General features: G+C 44.7%; 1 protein-coding gene across 1 annotated transcript in view; it reads right to left on the reverse strand.

Annotated features, from left to right (window-relative positions):
• FBXW8 (F-box and WD repeat domain containing 8) overlaps positions 1-23,291 on the reverse strand; it is a 110,982-nt gene that overhangs the window by 65,822 nt on the left and 21,869 nt on the right. Inside the window, exons 3-4 of the mRNA XM_070475308.1 lie at positions 14,391-14,555; positions 10,556-10,644 (exon numbers count right to left, since the gene is read on the reverse strand). Of these exons, the coding sequence (XP_070331409.1) occupies positions 10,556-10,644; positions 14,391-14,555 (254 nt within the window). The remainder of the gene's footprint in view (positions 1-10,555; positions 10,645-14,390; positions 14,556-23,291) is intronic.

Raw genomic sequence — 23,291 nt, forward strand, 5'->3', positions numbered from 1 at the left:
AGCTCACTGACACCCTAAGGATGACTGCACCGTTCCCTGGAATAAGGCCACTTGCTTAGCAACAGACACACTCAGAGACAACGTGTATAGAATTTCTAGGCTGTGTACGCTTACATTCTTGAGGTTAAATCATGTGAAAGGGACTGGCCAATTCAGAAAAGGCGGCCGAGAAGGATGGCGACATCATTCAGAAATAGAGAGAAGTGACAGACAGAGGGGACTCGGGAGCTTTGAGAGAAAGAACTACACAAACCAGGAAAATGTATTTCCTTTCTGTCCATCTCTGTCATTCTGCTGCTTGTGACCTGCATATGAGAGCACACCACTCATCCTCAGGCCTCTGCGGTGCCCCCTGAGGCGATAAGAGGGCAAGATATGGGGGGCTTGAAACCCATCATTTGCAAGTTCCCTTTACACAAGGAGTTCCAAGGTAAAGCAACGGCAACCAAATCCAAACCTGAAACCTGCTGCACCCCACAACCGTGAGCCATGAAATACAGTCTGCCTCTCTCTTTTGGGGGAAGAGGAGAGACGGCGGGCAGAGGCTGCAGAAAGAGGAGCATCCATTAATATGGGAAAGGCTCCTGACTGCCTTTTCTTCCAAGAAGTTGTCCCCTTCATGCTGCAACTCACTCACCTAAAATTAAACACGTGCTCTCCTCAAAAAACCTTGGCCCACGACCAAACTGGCTTGTTCCAAGTTCTTCATTTTGTCAGAGACAGAACTTGTCCCAGGTCACCAGCGCAAAACTGGGGGGGCTCCTCAACGCCCTTGTGCCACCACGCACACATCACCACACTACTTACTACACGTGCAGTCCACACCCTTCCTGCTCTCCTCGCTCCCGGGCTGCCTCTGGGCCTGGCCCACCCCTCACCCCCCAGCCGCCCCACGACAGCCTCCCCACTCCCGAGCCTCACCCCCCTTCGGCCACCCTGCCCTAGCCAAGCCCTCAAAAATACCTGACTACGTGGCTCTCTCTCCCTTTCTCCTCCACCCTCCACACCAGACCATGGGTGCTACCATCTTCCCGGACAGCAGCGTGGACTCTCCTCTGGTGGCAGCTGTGTGTGCAGGCATCTGACTGTTCATCTCCCCTATGAACCCATGAGCTTCTAAGCGGGGGTCCTGCTCCCCGCTGTTGATCCAGTGATCAGAAGAGTTGAACTAAAATAGCGCTTGACACTAGGGAGCTCTTTGTAAATCCTGAGGCCTTACCACCACACTGAATGAAGCTTTAACTGTCAGCCAGGCCCTGAGAACCCTCCACTACCTTGCCTCACTCCTCTCCCAGCCTCGTTTTCTCCTCTTCCTTAGCAGGAACCGGTCTGTGGCCAGGATGGTCGGTCACTGCCTTCCACAGCACGGTGCCTCTGCACCTCGGCTCCCGATTACCCACCTTTCTGGAGCCCCTTCCCTCCTCATGACCCAGCCAGGTGGGCCAACCTTGGCTACATATCAGAATCCCCTGGGATGCATTTAAACTCCCAATACCAAGGGTGCACCAGATCAGTGACATTTCATCCTCTGGGGGCGGGACCCAACGAGCTACCCAGATGGAGAACCACCCACCTCCCTCAAGCCTGTGCTGTGCTGTGCTTAGTCGCTGTCAGGTCCGACTCTGCGACCCCGTGGCTGCAGCCCGCCAGACTCCTCTGTCCATGGGATTGTCCAGGCAAGAATACTGGTGTGGGTTGCCATTTCCTCCTCCAGGGGATCTTCCCAAACCAGGGATTGAACCCAGGTCTTCTGCATTGCAAGAGGATTCTTTATCAGCTGACCTACCAGGGAAGCCCTCGCTCAAGCCTAATAACGTATAAAGGTCTAGCCCAGGCCCCCCTCCTCCATGACACCTCTCTGCCTCCACTACTGTGCCCCTGAATCTGAAGAAACTGTGTTCACTGCTACGTCCCATGTCTCCTCAACTTGACCGTGAAGGCCCTACCACAGCGCCACAGCCTCCATCACAGCGCCTTACACACAGCTGAGAGAAGGGGTCCCCAGGGAACAGCCCAACTGGTCTGAGAGGCACCGCCTTCTCTCCGCTGTCCCACTTCCAGTGCTAATGGTCAGTGAGACACCCAGAACACACACATCAAGATGCATTAGACTTCTTCCAGACTGATTAAAACCTCTCTACAAAACATAGAATAAGTTACGTTATTTTGGTAAACATAAAACTTTCTGTAGATACCCATTCTAAGTCAACTCCATTCTTCACAGCCAAAGAGCATGATAACAGCATAAATGTTTTGCTGCAAAAAGACTCACGAGGCAAATACAAAAGACTTGGTGCTCCTTTGTGATGGGAACGGAGAATAAATACCCTGCTTCAGCAGCTACTACGTGATGACTCAGCAACAGGCTCTAGACTGCACCACATGAAAGCAACCACAGCAGCGGCGCTCGGACACCATGTTCATGAACTCGTGCTACAGAAGCGGACGTTTTCCTGAGGATGAAACACTGGCTGGGGCAGAGGGACCTGGACCAGGCTCTCGCTGCAGTTTCAAAGTGCTCCCCAACACTGGCCAGGAGAAGCAAGGACAGAGACGGAAGGGGTAAGGGTTGATTTTTCTCCAAAGCTCCAGATGTCTTTATGGCTGCCTAATGACAATTACACTCAACCAATTAAGACACCACTATGACAGTTGCATTGTTAGGGAGCCTCTGGACCCCAGTGTTGATGGTTCTCTAATTAGTGCCTGTGCGAAGTACAACGGCAACTAATGTATTAGCTGATGTAAGAACACTAACGAAACACTAAGGAAGAAAGAAGCCTTTTCCAAACAAGGAAGGCTGCCCCAGCCCACGGCACGCATCAGTGAAGCTGTATGCTTTTCCCAGTCTTTCTCCTGCTTGGCAAGGTTGAGTTTACCTCCAAATAAACAGGTCAGAGACCACAGCTGATTTTTTTGTTGAAAGAATGGGAAGAGAGCCTCTTTCAAGCTTGGCACGCCAGAGCAATTGCCAATTTCAAATGATTTACCACCGAAGAGCTTTCATTAACTAGTACATTTCCAATAAGCGGACTACTTATTTGGACCAAGAGACCTGAAGAAAAATGGAGAAATGTTGTACAGCTAAAAACCACCTTTAACCTTTTTTCCTGTCTTAAGTAGCCAAGCGGGAGAGGGGATGGTTCCATTTTGCTTCCAGGTGCCAGTGCTAATTTGCTGAAAACAATTTTTTCAAGGTTCTTCATCACAACCAGGGGCATTGTTTTCATTTAAGAATCTGGGCGTAAGGTTAAGTGACCCAGGCAAGGTCACAAGAAACATTTTAGTGGCACAGCTGGGATCAGTCTGGGTCCCCAGGCTTTTCTCTGACCACTGCTTTAGCCAACAAGTCACTGCCTTCTCCAATGACAGTGTCTCGGAAACAAATATGGCTTTTAAGAACCATTCCCATTTGAGTGCAATATAAGGAATTTATCCTTTTCAATACTCTTGACTCAGGCTTGCAGGACACTGCCCCTGACCCTAACTCATCAGTTCTACCACTACAGCTCAACTGGAAGGCAAGAAGCCAACGATGAAAAAGCTCCATATGCTGGCAAGGGGCATGGGACTAGGCAGATGCAAAGGTGCCTCCCACACGTGGAATGGTTAAACTTCACTCTCGGGATTTCGTGGGCAGTCCAGTGGTTGAGACTAAGTTTTGCAATACACGGGGTGTGGGTTCGATTCCTGGTTGAGGGACTAAGATCCCACGTGCCTGCTCACAGCCAAAAAAACCAAACCATAAAACAGGAGAAATACTGTTACAAATTCAATAAACACTTTAAAACGGGTCCACATAAAAAACAAAAAAAAGGTTTTAAAAAACCACCCTCTACAGGATCATGCTCAAACAGCCACCTGCAAACTAAGTCACAAGTCCCTTCTGATCAAGTACTCATGGCAGCCAAAAGGAGCCTAATTATGGGGGCCTCAGGCCAGGAAAGCGAATGGTTTCACCTGTGTGTCAGATCCAAAAAATCAGTGGTGGCTGCCTACGGCCCTGTGCTGAGAAGGATTCTGAAGCTGTATTGCGCCCAGCTCACTGTAATGGACTTCCCAAGTCCATCGCTGGTGTGGGAGTGAGCAGGGGCAGCATGTGTGTAAGTCATGAGCATCCTTCCTCCACACTACACTCTGCCTGGACGACAACTCGCTGTCCCTTCCAGACTCAGTTGAGGAGTCACTTCTCAGGAGAAACCTGCCTGGCTCGGAGCCCACCCTGGTGCCTCTCCCGTGTGTCACGGCGCCTATTCTTCCCCTATCCTGCTCTCTCTCACACTGGCCTGTAACCACTGTTGACTGTATCACTTCGGCCTGTGAGCAAGGGAGCTGCACCCCTCCCCCGAGCAAGGAATGGGTCTGTAGTGTTCCTCTGTGCTTAGTACATGCCCACAAATCTGACTTAAACTTAGAAGATGAAAGTGGTTTAAATACTACAACGCAATTAGGCCGAGGCCCCTACAAGTGCAGTGCCCGCATTTCAAGAAAGGTTTATGCCCTTAACATGCAGAGGTTTTAGGAACTAGTCACATACTCCATACTTTCTTCAGTAATACCAAAGATTACAAATCAATGAAAGCAAGAGTATTTACTGTTTTCTATGAAACACAACTGTGTTGTTATTATGCAATTAACAAAATGAACTCAATCCCACAGTGCAGTCTTTCTGTGGAAATGCACTGCTGCAAACATCAAGTGCAGCTTAAGATGCATCAATTGAGAAATAATGAACATCTTAATGGACCTTATGAGATCCATGCACTACACACTTAAAACTGTTTTCCATACATCTTGGTTAATCACAATCAATAGAGTGAGAGTCAATGATGATTATGCAGAGTTATTGTAGCTGTGGCCCTTCCCATTATTCCTTGGAGAACCCGAGATGGATAAATGCAGCCATGAGTTCACCAGTATTTATTAAGGATATTCTAGAGCTCCTTCATTAAGGATATAATAAATGTGAAGCTCTCCTCTGGCCTCTTATCAGTATCTTACCTCAGACTTATTTACCAGAAGAGCATGTACACCTCACAGCAGAAAATAAATAAATAAAAAGTATTTTTAAGAAGAGGTCCCTAACGGGTAATGATTGGATTCCTTATGGGAAATAGTCCAACATCATAATAAGCAGCAGCAGCACAAAATCTATATAACACAAGGCTGAAAGGAAAACTGTCAAGAGAAAAAAAAGTTGTTTTTTTTTTAAAGGGGGAAAGATAAAGCAAGTCCTTAGATAAGTGTACATACAGGGTGACATTTATCTACGGCTATTTTAATCACCAATCTGTATTTACAAGGCATCTGCTATCATCTCAAGAGCCTCAAAGTAATCCTAGGTATTATATTATCTAGTTTTATACATTCACATGAAGCTAGCAGAATATTAGAAACATCACCTTGAGGTCTTCAGCTCCTGAACAGAAAGTGTTTTAGATTTTAGAATTCAGGGCAAATACACACTACTTCAGATCAAAGCCATATTTTGGCATGGTTTGTGGTCAATACTAATTTTTAATTATTGGGAAAAGCGGTGGAAAAATGGCTAAAAGCAAGACATTTCAAGATTACCTTAGACACATGCCTATGTCTGAAGTATTATTTTCAACAGTTCTTAGCTATAAACAATAACAACATTCCAAGAAAAGTGTCAACAGGCAAAGTGAACCCAGAGATTCAGACACCCAATCTAACATACATAGATTAGAAGCTCAAAATGCTACTTCATGTCCACAGAAGACTGGCAACCCTCTTGACTATCCAGGTCGTGTGGACAGAGTTTTAGTCATAATAAAAGCCAGAACAACAGCCAGAGGTCACTTCTGCTGCTAGAGACACGTAGGCAGTTTTGCTCTGTGTCTTACTTGCCTCAAAAGGGAACGGAGATGGGGAAAATCAATGTAGACCAAATGGGACAACAGAGAACTTCTTAGGGAAAGATGACAGCTAATACTTGGTGACATTCAATGATAGAGATTTCCCTCCAACCATACGTGGGGGTGAAGAGAAACACAGACACACAGTCACCAATCTTTTCAGTACAGACAGGAAGCGTACCTTAAAAAGGCAGATCACCATAGCAGAGAACGGAAGAGGGGTGGGGGGAGCATTTAGGAGTACTGAGAAAAACCTTGACACAAAAAGAGGACTTGATACTTTTTAAACCGAAAGGGGGGGAAATGGTCCTCTAATGTGAATAGAAAAGTGTGCTTTCCCATGCAAACTGAAACGCTTCAGACTTATGAATCTTAAGTAACAGTGAGGAGGGAGTTTATTGCAAAACACACCACGGCATACTCCTGGGCATCTGATAAAAGCTTTTGGTGAGCTAATAGCTTAATGGCCGGCACAAGGCCTCCAGTGAGCCCCCTGGCTGACTTTCTCCTCCAAGTTTTACCTGAGATGCTCTCCTTCACTAGATGGCAGTAAAGCAAACATATTGCTGGCAAAGTATACCTAGCCCTGCATCTCAGGTTATAATGTGACCTTTCTGAAGTCATGATGTCATCTGTTTTCAACACCCGTAACTCTCAGTATGACTGTGGAGAAACAGGACTGTCTAGGTCTCACAACACAACATAGGACGGGGACGCTGTCACAGCCTCGTCCCTTTGGTCTTTTCCCTCAATGATAAACGTGTCATTTGAGAGACATTCTACAATTCTCGAGCTCTCACCATAAACAAAGAAAAAGAAGGAAACAACCACCATGCTTCCTAACCACTTATTATCAACCAACTTTCTAGGTAACATCTCCTTCTAAGTCCAAGGACGGCACACACTAAACCTCAGCGCATTTCAGGAACGCTACCAGATCACAGAGGAAATGCAGACAGAGGGTCAGCTCTGACAGAAAGAGAAAGGCGGCTTACGTACACAGCCCAGTGGCTTCTCAGCACAAGCTACTCTCAGGTTAAAGAAATGGGAAATCTCAGCAAGCAAAAACAAGTCTAAGCACAAGCTGTGTTTGAATCACGCACTTTGTCACAGTCGCAGGGGCTTCCAACAGCACAGAAAAAACTGTTTCTGATATCTTCTGGGATGCTGCACACGCTGCCGGGTGGCCACACGACACCACAGAGGTGTGAGGGGGGACCCGAGCAGAGGTCTGTGAGTCAAAGGTGCAGCAAGGCGGCTCGGGGAGCACAGCGAGTGAGGGGCTCTTCCTTCTGTGCATGCCTGCCCCAAAGCCTCCTGGGTGCTGGGACGGGTGTTCTTTCGACTCTGCGGTTACACACTCTTCACACACAGGCCCCACCATTTTAAGAGGAGCACAGTCAACGAGATCCGGCTCGTGTTATTTATGGTGCTGACTGAGAACGGGAAGGTACCCTCAGGAGAGTGGGTTTGAGGGACGGTTTAGAGACTTCAAGGCAAAAAGTTAAATGGGAAAGAACTTGAGGATTATTGAAGGCATTTTAAGATAATTTTTTTTCCTTTGGCCACACCATGCAGCATGTGGGATCCTAGCTCCCTGACCAGGGATCAAACCCAGCTTCCCTGCTGTGGAAGTGCAGAACCTTAAGTTGAAAAGAACTAGGAAATCAGAACAGACAAAAGAAATCAGGAATTCCTCCAGTTTCTCATGTAACATGTAGCATACAGATCGGCGGAAGGGAATCTATTAAGTGTTAACATTCTTCTTCAGATTAAAAAAATGTATTAGTACTACAGGGAGCTTAATGAAATATTATATAACACTTCTACTTTTAAAAGATGCTTACAAATTAACTGGGAATTTACATGACTATAAAGTTTAAAAATAAAATAACAACATAAGACAAAAATGCTTCGGTGAAGCCTCAAAGCCATGTGGTTAGCTGCCCCATGAGCTGCAGGCAATCGCTTCCCTGGGAGGCATGAGAAGGGGAGATGCTGGCCTGGAGGCAGGGAGAGCCAACAGGCCTGTGTGCCATGGAAGCTGCAGGCGGCAGCAAGGCTTGAGCTGGGCCAGAAAAAATGGAGACAGGGTTTCTTCTGGAGGCGACGAAAATGTTCAAGAATTAGATAATGGTGGACAGTTATACAGCCTTGTGAATGTAGGAAAAATCACTGACTTACACAATTAAAAGGGTGAATTTTATGGTATGTAAATTGCATCTCAAGTTTAAAAAGACATGGGCAGAGGTAACTAGGACAGTATGGGGGGAGAAAAACCAAAGGTACCCTGGGAAGAGTAATGAGGAAAAAGGAAGGTTGGAAACAAATTTCAAAGGGCTCCAAGCATCAGGAAAAGGTAATTGAGAATTATCATCCACAAGATAGGAAGGGAAACAAACACTCATCGACAAGAGGGAAAGATCAAAAGCTTTGAGAATAATGTCTGTTTCCTCTGGTGGAAAACAAGCCTCAGGTGAGAGACATCCACGTCCTGTTCACTTGACAGGAACTTGAGTGTCTCAGAATTGATGAGCAAATAAGCATTTGATGGGTACCCTGGCTCTGCATGAAAAGAAGACTAAGGCAGAACCAAGACTGGGTTAACTCTACCTTTATGTGTAACATGCATCAGTCTAAGTCTAAGCAATCCAACTCCAAACCAGGAACACCTACACAGAGGACTGAAAAACTGAGAAGAAGCTGGGAAAAGATTCTGCAACAGAATCTTCAATTATAGAATTAACAGGTTTAAATGCAAACATGGAACATAGGTTACCTGCAGATATATAAAACTAAGCCTCTGAACAGATTCCACTTGCATAAAAAATAGAGGAGAAGGAAAGGAAGAAGAAAAATAGGAAAAATGCAAGAGAAGTAAATGAGAAAGAAATGGTGGGGTGGCCACTGTCTCTTTAAGAAGCTCCTTGGAGATACATAACTGCAGAAAGCCTGGTGAATACAACATTGATTGAGAATGAGGTAACCGCAAACACCACTGTTCTCAAATGAAAAGGGATTCAAGATCTGACCCAGAAAACAAGCATCGTAACCACCAGATAAAATTTTAATGATAAACACAAGATGCTGTATATACAAGCAAGACTGAAGTATCTGAGGCTAGGCCATCAACATAAGGTTCTCTTAGAAAGAGGGGCTGTGAGGAGCCTCTCTGACCCACGGATCAAGTTTCATCTTATCGATCCACGAAACTCTGCCATCACTGTGCTTTGTGCTGGCATAATCCGTGACGCTGAGCAGGCCTCGGGGGAACGGAGAGGCAGGAAAAGAAGGACTGGGATCTGGACTCATGGCCAGGCTGCCTCTTGTAAGGTCCTCGTCCAGATAAGAAATTCATAATTGGCTTTCCAGAGTCATCTTCCTTATTTCAATTCCTTTTATGACTTTCAGTTCAATCTCAACAGTCTGTTCTCAAAGTCCTCTGACCAGAAGACCCCTGTAACTAGAACGATCCCAGTCCCTCTGGGGGTTTACTAAGGAGTTTCAGCATTAGCAGGTGAAGAGGACCGTACCTGGCATGAGCTCTCAGGCCCACACCTGACTGATGGGGGCAGAAGCCTAGCACCACACTGATAACTGGATGGACAGAATTCTAGATTTCTAGTCCATCAATTTTTCTAAAAGTAACAGTTTTATGGCACTCCCAAGAAGGGCATTAACTTCAAAATCACGGTCAGGAAAACACAAGATAAAGGAAAGTGTTGCTCCTAAGGCATAACTTGTTTAAAGCAAAATACTTTTACAAAGGTACTATGAAAGCACAAAATATTAAAATAATCTGACTCTTTGAAATTTCAATTCAAACAATACTCTTCAAGCAATGCTTCTGGAGTTTTCTTTAAAAGGAAAAGGCTCTCCTATGACTATGTTGTTAAGTCCAAGGTTTCCTTCTGTTTGTCCAACCAGGAGAAACCTCTTTTGGGCGGCTCACTTCAGAGTCAATTCAGACCCAGAAGTTTAAGTGTCCTGGTCTCTACAGCATTAGGTACACAATGTGAGACTCTAGTTCAAGACATATTGTTAATTCAAAAAGAAAATTACCACCTTAGTATATGTTAAAGAAACACATAAAACCATGTCTCTGATAAAACATGAAGAATTCATGAAAGTGGTTTTTGGAATAGAAGCCAAATTCACAGAAGCTAAAATTAAATTTCTCATCAATGGAGACAGATACATAATAAAACGCCTATTTCAGGACAAGTTAACTGCAAATATGAACTGTGTGGTAGGGAAGGAAGATTACCTGTGTGGCCACAGCCCTTCCTCATAATGAAAGCTTCAGAATGAGAAATCAAGGATAGGACCTGATTCTGCCAACACTTATTATTCTTGCTTGAGTTTTTTATGTCTTCATAAAGAACAAACTGTTGGCCTTAATGAAAATCTAACATAGTAACATGCCACAAGAGTCATTTAAAAGCTCAAAAGATATGAGACAAATGGATTACAGAGCCACCCCACCCCACTCGCTTCAGAACCCTTGACTACTGGAGGATGCAGTCAGGGGCTCCGTCTTGTCTCCATACGGGCTGTGAGTGGGAAGGCACGCGCTCCCAGAGGTAGAATGCGGTGGCTGAGACGCAGAGGGTGGTCTGTGAGAAGTGAAAGACCTCAGGATGAAGAGTATTAAATGGAAAACTGTTTTCGCTTACCCAGCAATGACAACGCCATCGTGAGAGTGCACATCACATAAAACTGCGTCGGGAATGTGTTCCAGCTCACTCACCGCGCCTTTGCGATTCTGCGTGAGAAAAGGGGTGCGGTTTATACTGCTCTCGGGATGGCAGGGAGACAAAGCATTGCGCTCTCACCTATATTCCAGGGTGGGTTATCTACAGCAGGGCCTGTGTCCACAGTTAGAGACGCAAAAGGACACAGACGACAACCAGTATGTTAAGCTCCTAGCACTTACGAGCCCGCACACACTGAGTGCAGCCGGACTGTGAGACACTGACCCCCCCTCCCGCCAGGGGATTACAGGAGCAAACGACTTCACTCTGCAGAGGCTGCCGGTGAAGAAGTGCATAAAGTGTATGTAAAAAGTTTAGTTTGGTGGAGAGGACATAGTTAATGCTATTTTACCTGGTAACAGCTCCTGTAAGCGCCCTCAGAATAAAATTAAAACATATATACAACAAAATAAAAATCAGGGTGGGGGGGGGGAGAGAAGAGATTATTTCTGATTGAGGTCAGAGGTTCATGGAAATGGTATATAAAGGAAACCCTAAAACCCATAACACAGTAGCTCCTGATGTAGGTGAAGAGAGGCAAGAGGAAGATATATTTTCCAATATATGCCCTTTGATGACTTTTGATTTATTGTATCATGATTATTTATTGATTCAAAATATACACAAATAATTATTTTTAAAATAAAGGGAATCTGGAGGTATAGAAAGTATTTACATGTGGGATATTGGGAAGGGTGGGACAGTTAAGCCAAAAAGCAAGCATGCATAAAGGTATTCAAGAATATCAAGCCATCAAAAAATATAAATACATAACTGAATCACTTTCCTATACACCTGAAACACAATATTTTAAGTCAACAATACTAAAAAAAAAAAAAAGAATACCAAGCCATCCATAACTTCACCTTTGCTGTACCAGCATATGGATCAGAAATAGTATAAGTGCCAAGGACAGTTCTTTGCACACAAGTTTCCAATAGATGGTAGCTACTATTACTATCTATATTATTATTAGGAGACAGATGATGACATCCATTCCACTAAAACCGACATTTATTAAGCAGCTGAGCTCCAGACGCTGTGCGAGATGACCCGCTCGGCATCGCGCTGAACTCGAGGCCTGAGTCCAGGCCGAGGGATCCCACTGGACGCGTCCGGGAGGGGCTGTCCTGCTGGTGGAGGCACGGGAGGGGCCGCAGAGCCATCGTGCAGGCGCCCCGGCCAAAGTGACAAGAGCAGCAAGCGAGAGACCAGGCAGGGAAAGCCAAGGAGAGGGCCTGTGCCCTCACGGCCTCCACGGAGTTCTGTCACGTGGCTTCCTCTTCGTCCTGGGCTCCAGCCCCACACTGGTATTCTGGATTAAGAGACCCTAGCAGCCACCGTGAAACAAGTGTGTGCAAACATCAGGGAAAGGAACACCGTTTCACCCTTGCTCTGAAGTCCAGGTCAGTTTGTGCAGGTCACCCTCTGTGTGAAGTACTGAGAACCCTGGGGTCCCTTCTGAGCTTCCCCAGACACTGACCTAGGAGATGTCAGACCAAATCACCTCCCCGACCCATCCAGAGGATGACCAGGGACAGCACCAAACCACAGCGTCCGTGTGCCTAAGTCAAGGCTAACTGAGCCGCAGACACGGGCCACGTCCTGTGGGAGGAGCGTCAGGTACCACTAGACAGTCCTCTTTACTGCAGCCTGGAGAGCGCAGCTACTCTCAGCTCCACATTAGAGATGCGAAAGCAGAGGCACCCGCAGAGAAGGCATCCTGCTCTCTGCTACCTTTCATGTCTTCATAAGAATTCCTTTCATTCCAGAATCACTACTGTTAATGCAAGAGACGTCACTTGACACTTGACCTCTGCAGTCCTTATAGGTAACAGCGCAGGATGCGGGCCCAGGATGCTTCAAAGAGAAGCCTCCCTCCAGTCTGACTCCAGTTCACTCAAGCAACAACCTCTTATTGCGCACTTACCAAACACATGGCTTTGTGCTCCTTAGAGAAAACAATGAACAGATGTTCAGTTAAACTGCATGCAATCTGTACACAGGCATTAAGTTCCAGATGCTATGAGGCAGGTCGTTACACACCTTCACCTCTGCCCCCTCCAGCCTGGATGAGGAGGGCATACCTGCTTCCCTCCCTCATTGGCTCTGGTGTATGTAGGTGTGTGTGCTCAGCTGTGTCCGACTCTTTTGCGACCCCATGGACTGTAGCCCACCAGGCTCCTCTATCCATGGAATTCTCCAGACAGGAAGATTGGAGGGGGTTTTCATTTCCTTCTCCAGGGGATCTTTCCAACCCAGGAATTGAATCTGTGTCTCTTGCATCTCCTACACTGGCAGGTGGAGTCTGCCAGGTTACCAACTGCACCTGATAAGTGCCCATTGTCTCTGGAGCAAACAAAGAACTCAGCTGCTGTGTTCTCCCTTAGGATCTGACATTTATGAACTTCAGCCATGGTATCTGGAGTATCTCCAGCTCTTGTGCTCACAACTCTCAAAAGCATCCCTCCTTCCTGGACAGAACACCCTCCTCTCAAGCGTTCCTTAAATTATGGCTACTCCTGCCAGGGTTAGACCCTTGGCTTTCCTATCTCCAGCCTGTCTCAGCAGGTTTGCTCTCACTTATGTCCTTCACACAGACCAAACCAAGCAAAAGGGGAAGAGGAGGCCTCCACCTGGTCTGGATGCACATGGCAGGGCAGCGGGACTTTTATTTAGTGGAAGTGTCTCTGTGGTCTAAGGACAGCTGTGCTACTTCTCTTTGGAAGGGTGGCTCTCAACCAGGGGTGATGCTGGGGGAAGGAAGGGAATGGTTTCTGGCCTGTACTGGGGAGAGGCTGGAGATGCCACAGAAGCAGAAGATCCTGCAACACCCAGGACAACCCTCACTAAAAAGGATCTCGCCCCAGATGGTGCCAGCGCCAGGGCTGAGAAGCGCCAAGTTAAAGGAACACTGCTCTTATTGACTTTGCTAGGAACTGTGACACTGCCCAGATCTAGAATACGGTCACTAATCAGGTTGTGAGGTGACTGGTGGCAGACGTGCACATGGGCACCATCAGTAATGAGCAAAAGCTTGTTCATCTCAAAGTTTATCAGGACTGACTTTTACAGGAGGGGAACAGAGAATCCAGTTCTGTCCCTTCCCTCCACCTGAACACCCAGCCCCCAAGGGGGAAGAAACGGCCACCAGGCCAGCGTCTCCTCATGCCTCGGACAGCTCCACGTTTAACACTGCTCCTGACATGATTTCTACAGAAACACTTCACTGGGCAAATGCGCAGCTGTGACCTAATATTTCTGTAGAGATTTTGAAGTGATAAATGTTATGGAAGCAAGCCAATAGGTTATGTGAGGGAAGGGAAGACAGTACTTAGAGACGCTTAGTAATCTCCCTCTTACATTGACTGGAAAGAGCACTTTCAGCCCCTCTTTTGTATTCAGGTGATGCTTTCTTGGTCCATCCAGGGAAGAGGGAACAGTGAAAGGGGGCTGCATGGAACACCACTCCAAACACCCCAACCATCAGAGGGAGGTTTCTGGCACCTCAAGCTCACCTCCTCTCCTGGAGGACAAAGGATGCTCCCAAATAGGTGGCTAGAAATGAGCACAGATACTCTAATGGTCAACAAGTCACTGTCAGCTGCAGGGACACGCACTCACCATACCCTTCTCTCTGCTTTCAGCAGTGAACCTCAGGCTGAAACTGGAGGGACTCAGGGTTTAATCCCGGGCTTGGATTCCTGGGTCCCTGGAGGCAATTCCCCTGCAGGTAATGGTACTGGCCACTGCCTACCTTCCAGTTGGTTCTCAACATGTGCTCCTTGGCTCGGCACTCTTGGAAGACGAGCTTCCAGCAAGAATAATCGGAGATGCTGCTCTCGGGGAGGTGGCCTTCCTGCTGGCACAGCCTGTACCACAGCACCTCGTCCTCCGCAATCACCTTCCATGTCTTGCTCACCTACAACAGCCCAAGTGACACAAACGTCAAGTTCTGCAATTAGAGACATCCCCTATCATCCAAAAATCAATCAACACCTTTCTTTATCACTGCCCTGGGTTTATGGCAGTATAAAATGTCTCATTAACAAAATCCTCCAAGGCGAAAAAAATACAAGCAAATGTTTCCAGTTTTATCTTTCAAGATTTCAAAATTACTGTACTACCAACCTAATGCCACATTTTAGACTATCTGGTTAAATTATTTTATACATACACATGTAAATACAAGATATACAGAGAAAAATACACAAGCATGTAAAAGACAAAAAATATACACCAACATGTTAACAGATACAAAATCACACACAGCTTTTCAGAACAGAATCTCTGCTTTTTACTAATAGGTACTTGTATTTCCATCTTATAGAGCTAGACACTGATGACCTCTGAAGTAAAAAGCTGTGATAAAATTAATATCCATAACCCAAACTTCTGGTCATGTGAGAAATTCAAATTCATTTTATGAGTGAAAACTCAGATTTTAAGTGTGTAAATAAAAAATATTCAACAGAAAAGGCAAGCTATTAACTAGGATGATAAGATTTGATAGAGAGAAATGAACACTATATCTGGACTGGATTTCAAATCCCAACAGTATCCAGAGGAAAGGGCTGTTTTAGCCGTTAAGAGCTTTGTCTTCCAAGCCTAACTTGCGGAAATGATGGATTTTCTTCATCATGAGATTTACTGTACCAAGTTGGGCAGATTGTAAAGGATGGACTCTGCTGGTGAAATGAGACACTGACGCAGCAGATCCACATGATCTGAGGTCTGCAAAACATTCTGCTTGCTGCCCACCCAAAGGCTGAGCCTCACTTCTAATAAAGTCATGACCAGTGGTTCTCAGTAACCTGCACTCCATAACACTCCCTTGGGGCTACTCCAAAACATCAAACACTCAGATAAGAAGAAAGAAGATGAGACACAGTGAGAGAGAACACACAGCATGTGCCCGGCAGACTCTTCTTTACACAAGGGTGCCTCACTTGATGAAGTGCTGCTAGGCGGTTAACTTTCTAACTACAGAGTGAAGATCGCTGAAAATCTGCTCCTCCAAGGAAGCAACAAGAATACTGCCAAAAATTGTCAAAAATCAACTTTTTCAGAGCTCCAGAAATTGACTAAAAGCTTATAATATTCCGAGGAGCATTTATTCAAGGAAAACTGCTGAATCTTAATAAGAATAGCAACCTTTGTGTTGTTTTCACTTGCATTAATCCCATCCTCGTCCTCCAGCTCCATGGTAGCCTTGAAAACCAACAGCCTCCAACTACAGTAGCTATAAAAACCAGAGGTCTAGCAACTCCCAGAGAGGCCAAATGGGTTTACAGCTCTCCAAAAGTACCATCCCCAGAAAACTGTCACTCTTTGGCCTGTCTGGCAGCTTGCTAGAAAGCTCTGTTCTGAAGGCTTGTCTTCTTCATCTGATCTGACTGAGATCTAACTCTGTCCTATATCCAGGGCATTTGTCAGAAAAAATAAGGGACTACTGTTTAACAGTGCAGCTGCCCGACATGGCACTACCAACTAGGGCTAAAAGGAGGCTGTATCTAAAGACTTAAAAGGAAAACCTGGGGAGTGGAACACCCCATTATAAATATGTTCAAAATACTAAAGGAAAGCATGTCTAAATAAACATATATGCACAATGTCTCAGAAAGTACAGAATATTGATAAAGAGATAGAAATTATTTTCTTAAAGAGCCAAATAGAAGTTTTATAGTTGAAAAGTATAATAACTGAAACAAAAAAAAAAAGATCACTAAAGGGGCTTAACAATAGATTTGAGCTAGAAGAAGAATCAGAAAATTTAAGGTCAATTAAGATTTTCCACACTGAGAAAGAAAAAGAACAAAAAATTAACAAAATTAAGAGAGCCTCAGAGAACTATAAGACACCATCTGAGTGGACCAATATAGGCATTAGAGGAGTCCCAGATAGGGAAGGAAAAAGGAGTAGAAAGGATACTTGAAGAAATTAAGGCCAAAAATTCCCCCAAATTTGAGGGAAAGCATTCATCTGCATAGCCAAGAAGCTCAGCAAACACCATGAAGAATAAACTCAAAGAGACTCACACCTAGACACAGTTAAACTGTTGAAAGCTGGAGACAGAATCTTGAAAGGATCTACAAAAAAAAGATTCATTCACAAAGTACTCTATACTTCTCCTCAGAAATCATGGAACTCAGAAAGCAGTGGCATACAGCATATTCAAACTGCTGAAGAGAGACTGCCAATCAACAAATCTATATCCAGCAAAACGATCCTTCAAAAATAAAAGGAGAAATTAAGATATTCCCAAATAAACAGAAAATAAGAGAATTCATCTGGAGTAGATTTGCCCTACAAGAAATACTAAATACCATATTTTGACTGCCTAAGTGCAGGCCTTTAGGCTGAAACTGAAAGGAAATATACTTTATTTTCCAAGTAAACATCACTATAAAGGTAAATATAAAAGACAGTATAAATATACTTTACTTGCATCCCTTTTCTTCCGTCTGATTAGAAAGACACAGCCTAAAACTGCTGATGGGCTTATAAAGATAGAATTTGTACACAATAATAGCACAAAGAAAGGAGAGGGGACACAGTTATTCTGGAGCACTTTGGTTGTACTATCGGAATTAAGTTGGTATTAGTCAAAACTAGATTGTTTTATGAGGCTCACTGTAACCCCTAGGGCAACCATTAAGAAAATAACTCCAAAATATGGCTTGTACAAGAAACAAGAGAATTAGAATGGTATGCTAGAAAAACATCTAACACAAAAGAAGATGATAGTATCTGAAAAGAGGAACAAAAAAGACATACTAACAGTTAAGTGACGAGGGCAGCCATCACGTTTCCCCTCAGTCATTTCTTCACTGGTCTAAAACTACTACACATTTCCTTCAACTAATTGTCACAGAACTAGCTCCCATATTCATTACCTCTGAAACGGACCCTCATGTTTATGCATCTGCATTGTCCCTCTTCAAATGTGGTACTTGCGACTAAACAATATCCCAGATACACAACTTTCAAGTGCCATGAACAGAAGGATTTTATCAGATGCTAATTTGCTACTTCACTTAAAGATACAATGCAGAACCCATAGTTCAGAGCTTCTGGAGTCCATTTATTTTAATAAATATTTAAGGCAGACAAAGTTATATATTAAAAACACCCATGGACACACCACCCTGCTTAACAAATATTACCAATAAGCTTAAAACTCCTATGTATCTCTCCGAGTCCACATCCTTTTCTCCCCAACAGTAACCTCAATTTGGTATTTATCAATCTTCAGTCTTCTTAAACACCAACTGTAAATAAAGAAAAGAAAAAAAAAAGCCCCCATTTCTTACTCTCACACTATCATGTTTTAAATTCTTAGCTTTCTAAACTTTTTATTCATTTTAAATCTCAGCTCATCACACATACCCACTCCCAGCATTTTATTTCATCTTTGCATTTTAATTCTTTCATCCATTATATGTATGATACTTTTCCTTTACATAAGTCACCTGCAAAATGTAGTCTATGGGCCTTCATATCTTAATTATTTAAAAAAACTAACCAGGATGGGGCTGCGGAGAGAGCCTGTGGCAAAGCGCTAGAGCCCTCCTCCCAGGCTGACAGGGATCCATTAAGCAGCCCACCCTGGGCATGGCCTCAGCATCTGCTACAAATCCACGTAACCACAGTCATCCCACACCTCTCCATCTCAGCCATAAGGGCATCGGGGAAACAAACCCTCATCTGATCACAAGTGGTCAGGCAATAAAGAATGGAATAATGACTCAATAACACTGGAGTCCCAGTTCTGACTAGCGAGAACACCGTGGTTTTATTTTTGGCATGTCTGGTCCACAGCTGAGCCTGTCCATGACACTGGGTGGTGTCTGTCCATCTGTCTGTGCCAAAGGGAGTCTCAGCAATAGTCAATCAGGCAGAACAGACAGGGACAGACCAACATCCACTGTAATGAAGGTAGGCAACAACTCTAATAGCTCCAGAGCACAGTATTTTCTCCCACAGGCTCCTAGAATTCAGGGTTAAATAAAGTATAAGATAAGGGTGAACAAAGAGACACCCTCATGGTTTCTCAAAGGCACAGAGAGCTAATTAAACTGAACACAGAGCAGTTTACTCTGGTATGTGGGATACATCAGCCCTTTTTCTTGTAAAAATTATAAAATGTAAAACCTTGTAGAAATTATGAAATGTAACTACCAGAGGAGAGACTCATAGTAACTAAGTCATTATTTCACTACATGCTACACAGCACTTGCCAAAGCATATTCAGTAGACTAGCAGCTCTCTAACTTTAGGAAAGGATTCTCAGGACTTCCCTGAGGTCCAGTAGTTAAAAATCTGCCTTGCAATGCAGAGGACATGGGTTCAATCCCTGGTCAGGAAATTAAGATCCCACACGCCAAGGGGCAACTAAGGCCCCAAACTGCAGCTAGAGAAGCCCATATTCCACAACCAGAGAAAAGTCCATGTGACGCAATGAAGACTCAGCACAGCTAGATTAAACAAATAAATAAAAATCAAAAGGATTCCACAGTCACACAAGTTTGGAGAACACTGGTTTAAACAAAACTAAGCAGGACTCTCCACTGTGGGAACTTCTCAGAGCTTTTACTACACTGACATGTGCTGCCTATCTCTAAGAAGGAGATATAAGAAGCTGTGTTTCTCAAACATATCTGGCTCCTGAACTTTTCTAACAAGGAGTGTCTCGAAAGCCTAGTGCCCTCCAGAAGGCACCTTAGAGAATGCTGATATGCGTTATCGGTCAATAGATTAAAACACATGCTGGGCGCTCACCACACAACAGGCACTAAGGCCAGCGATTCTCATCCACTTTCCACCTTAACCTGCCTAACTGACACCTTTTGCAGGTAGGTAACACCCCACAGATGTGCCCAGATTGGGGGCCACCTCCCCATGGCTGGGGAAGCTAGAAAGAAAAGTTCCAGTCTCCGCCTTCAGAGTTAGCCTGAATCACAAGACTAGCCCTGAGCCGGGGGTAATCTTTGTAATTCTAGAGTTTAAAAATTAGCCACAAGGCTGCACTTTGTTAGATGGAGCCTGTGAATCATCAGCATCTCAGGAGAATCCAAACTCAGCACTCACTGATTGCAAACTAGAATATCCCAATTAAACTCAACATTCTGGATGAGGTTCTACCAGTGCTAAACTGTACAAAGGTCAGCCACTTTAAAACGGAGAAACTTTTCACAGACTTTCAAGAGCTCTCAAATATGTCAGACCTTATAAAAGTTGGGAGCTGAAAACCTTTTTTATATGAATCAGCTTCAAAGAAAACGCCAAGTAGTCTTAAATAACACAATCTGAAATCTGTACAACAGGGTTATGGGATGAAAACCCTAGAATAAAAAGTTGATGTTTCGGTGCATCATCCCACCACTAACCCCCAAACCACAGGGCTTCTTTTATAGAAAATTAATATTCAGGATAAAGTTTAAACCCTGGATAACAAACAGTAAAGCTCTTTGAGGGATTTATAAAAGATTAGAGGTGAGAATAACTTCCAAAAAGGGATCAGGATTGTACTTACAATTAGGTATTAAACACAGAAACATGCCAACAATTTCTTTAGCAAACTGTAAAGAGAGGGCTGCCTTTTTATTCTTCTTTAAAGGAGAACAAAAATGACAGACTTTAAGAATTTCTTTTAAGCCTGAAAGGGGAAAAAAAAAAAATCAACAAAAAAAAAGACCTAGTTAAACTTTCACAAGTAAATTTTAGTCTCACCAAAAGGAAATCTAATTGTTTTGATTTCTTAAGTTATATTAAATCTAGAAAGTTTACAAGTCTGCATTTTCCAAAGGCCTAATGGTCTTTCTTTAATACACTGAGATTGGCCTGGCCCTGCCCAGTAAAAGCCCCACTGAGTGAGCCTCAGCTGCAAGAATTTGCTAATAAAAGTGTCTCCAGCATTTTGCTTTATAGCACCACTATGAATTGTAGCATTAAAAAAAAAAAAAAAGCCCTTGGCTCAAAAACTAGCTTATTAACTCTGCCTGGATTAAGGTTACCAGTGAGGCCCACGACAGGGGAAAGCGTCATTGTTCCAGTCAAGCAAGGATGCACGAAGTCTACCTGGGGAGAGCACTACTGATGTCCAGCTGCTAAATCCAAGAGACACTTTTCAGTCCTCCTCTCGGCTGACTCACAGTACCACTCATTACACTGGATCACCTCCACCTCCCTGTAAAATTCTCTTCCTTGGTTCAGAAACTATGCACGCTGGGTTTTCTTCCCACCTCACAGGTACTACCTTCTTAGTCTGCTTATCACCTAATCACTGTGGCATACCAGGCTCAATCTCCCAATCTCCTCCTCCATCTACACTCGTGTGCCTGGTGAGCTAGCTGTTTTTTGGCTTTAAACACCATCCATGTGCTGACGGCCTCCAGGTTTACATCTTCAGTCCTAAGTGCAACCCAGAACTCACCTGCAGCTTTACATCGAAACACTGATCTTTGCTCATCCCACCACTTTCCCCTCCATCAGGAATGGCAACCTCACCCCTGGTTGCTCATGCCAAACACCCTGGAGTGCTGTTGACTCTCCTTTCCCTCCCCACATCCAACACATCAGCAACCCTGACTGTCCACTTTAACCAGCCAGTCCTGATCCAAACCATCATGAGCTCTTAAGGGGGTGTGTGTGTATCTGTGTGCGCACACATGTGTGCTCAGTTGTGTCCAACTCTTTGCAACCCCATGGACTCTAGCTCCTCCGTCCATTAAATCTTCCAGGCAAGATTATGGAAGCAGGTTGCCATTTCTTACTTCAGGCCATCTTCCCAACCCAAGGATCGAACCAGAGACTCTGGCATCTCCTGCACTGGCAGGCAGACTCTTTACTACTAGCGCCACCTGGGAAGCCCCACTGTGTGCTCCTGGCAGCCTTCAAACAGGTCTCCTTGCTGTAGGTCTTGTTCCCCAGTGTATTCTCCACTTGGCAGTCCAAACGATCCCTTTTAACACATAGGTCAGACCTATCACTCCTCAGATTAAAACGCTTCAATGGCTTCCCATCTCATTCAGAACCCAAGTTCAAATTCCTTTTACTCAAGTTCCACAGATTAAGTGCCTTTCGAGTTGGGAACATCTCAGCTTCTCTTCCCTGGAGAAGGAAATGGCAACCCACTCCAGTACCCTTGCCTGGAAAATCCCATGGACAGAGGAACCTGGTAGGATACAGTCCATGGGGTCACAAACAGTCACAAAGAGTCGGACATGACTGAGCAACTTCACTTTCTTTCTTTCTTTCTGCTTCTCTTAGCCCTGTCTACTCACTGTATTAGTCCTGTATTAGTTTTCTACTGATCTTCTAACAACTTACCACACTTAAGGCTTAAAATAACACACATTTATTCTCTGACAGTTCTGGAGGCCAAAAGTCTAAAATCAAGGTGCTAGGGAAATAGGGAAATTCCCTGGCTGTCCAGTGATGAGGGCTCCGTGCTTCCACTGCAGGAGGCAGGGGTTCAATCCCTGGTCAGGGAACTAAGGCCCCACAGGATGCATGGCCCAGTCAAAAAACAAAACAGTAAAAAAGTAAAAGTGTTGACAGCCAGGTTGCATTCCTCCTGGAGGTTTCAAGCAACAATCTGTTTCTTTACTTCTTCCAGGTTTGAGAGGCCACCTACATTCCTTGGCTTGGGGCTCCTTCCTCCGTTTTCAAAGCCAGAAACACGGCATAAAGCCAGAAACATAGCATCTCCTCTTCTCGCGGACCTCCTGTCTCCTGCTATGGAGCTTTGCAATTACACTGAACTCACCTGGATAATCCAAGATCACTCCATGTCAAGATCCTTAACATACACCTGCAAAGGTCCCTTTACCACAAAAGGTAACACATTCTCATCACAGGTCTGAGGATGAGCACATGCACATCTCTGGGAGACTGATACTTAGTTACCACAGTCTAGCCAACTCTGACCTTCCTGCTATTCTCAAACACAAAAGCTGCACTCACCTCCAGGCCTTTGCACCTGTGATTCACCTCTACCAGAGACCCGTCCAGCTTCCTGCTTCCCTTTCAGTCTGAACAGAACGGTCACCTTCTCTGTGACATCTTCTTAACACTTAGAAGTGGAACCCCAACATCGTCTCTGCTGGTCTCTCTTCTCCACAGCACTTACCACCACCCGATATACTCTATATTCAATGCTGTATTTACTGCACATAATTTTAAAGCTTTCTAAAAGGTGGGGGGAATGCGGTTTCTGTTTTGTTCACTGCTGTACTCACTGTCTAGAACGGTACATACATGGCACATAGCAGGCCCTGTGTAAAAGACTGAATGAGAAGAGTAAGTCCAACAATGTTTAACACTTTAAAAAACTGGATTGTTTTTACTTTCAAAGGTCAGCTCCTGGCATGTGCTGTCCTCAAAAGGCTCTGACTTTCTTATTCAAGTATAATCTCTTGCTTGCTTTTTCTCGTTTAAATTTTAATATGGAAAATGTCCACCACACAAAACTGAACAGCATAAAACAACTCTCAAGTCCTGCCCCCTCCCCCCCACCGCCAACTCCATTCAAATGATTATCAACACTTCACTGTCCCTGTTTCCTCGAGCTCCCCATCTTCTTTCTGGAGCTGCTCTGCTTTTCCCTAACCCCACTTAGAGGCAGCAACCTGGCAAATTAAAAGGAAACGCCTGT

The sequence above is a fragment of the Odocoileus virginianus genome, chromosome 12 (genome assembly GCF_023699985.2).
Source record: "Odocoileus virginianus isolate 20LAN1187 ecotype Illinois chromosome 12, Ovbor_1.2, whole genome shotgun sequence".
Lineage (NCBI taxonomy): Eukaryota > Metazoa > Chordata > Mammalia > Artiodactyla > Cervidae > Odocoileus > Odocoileus virginianus.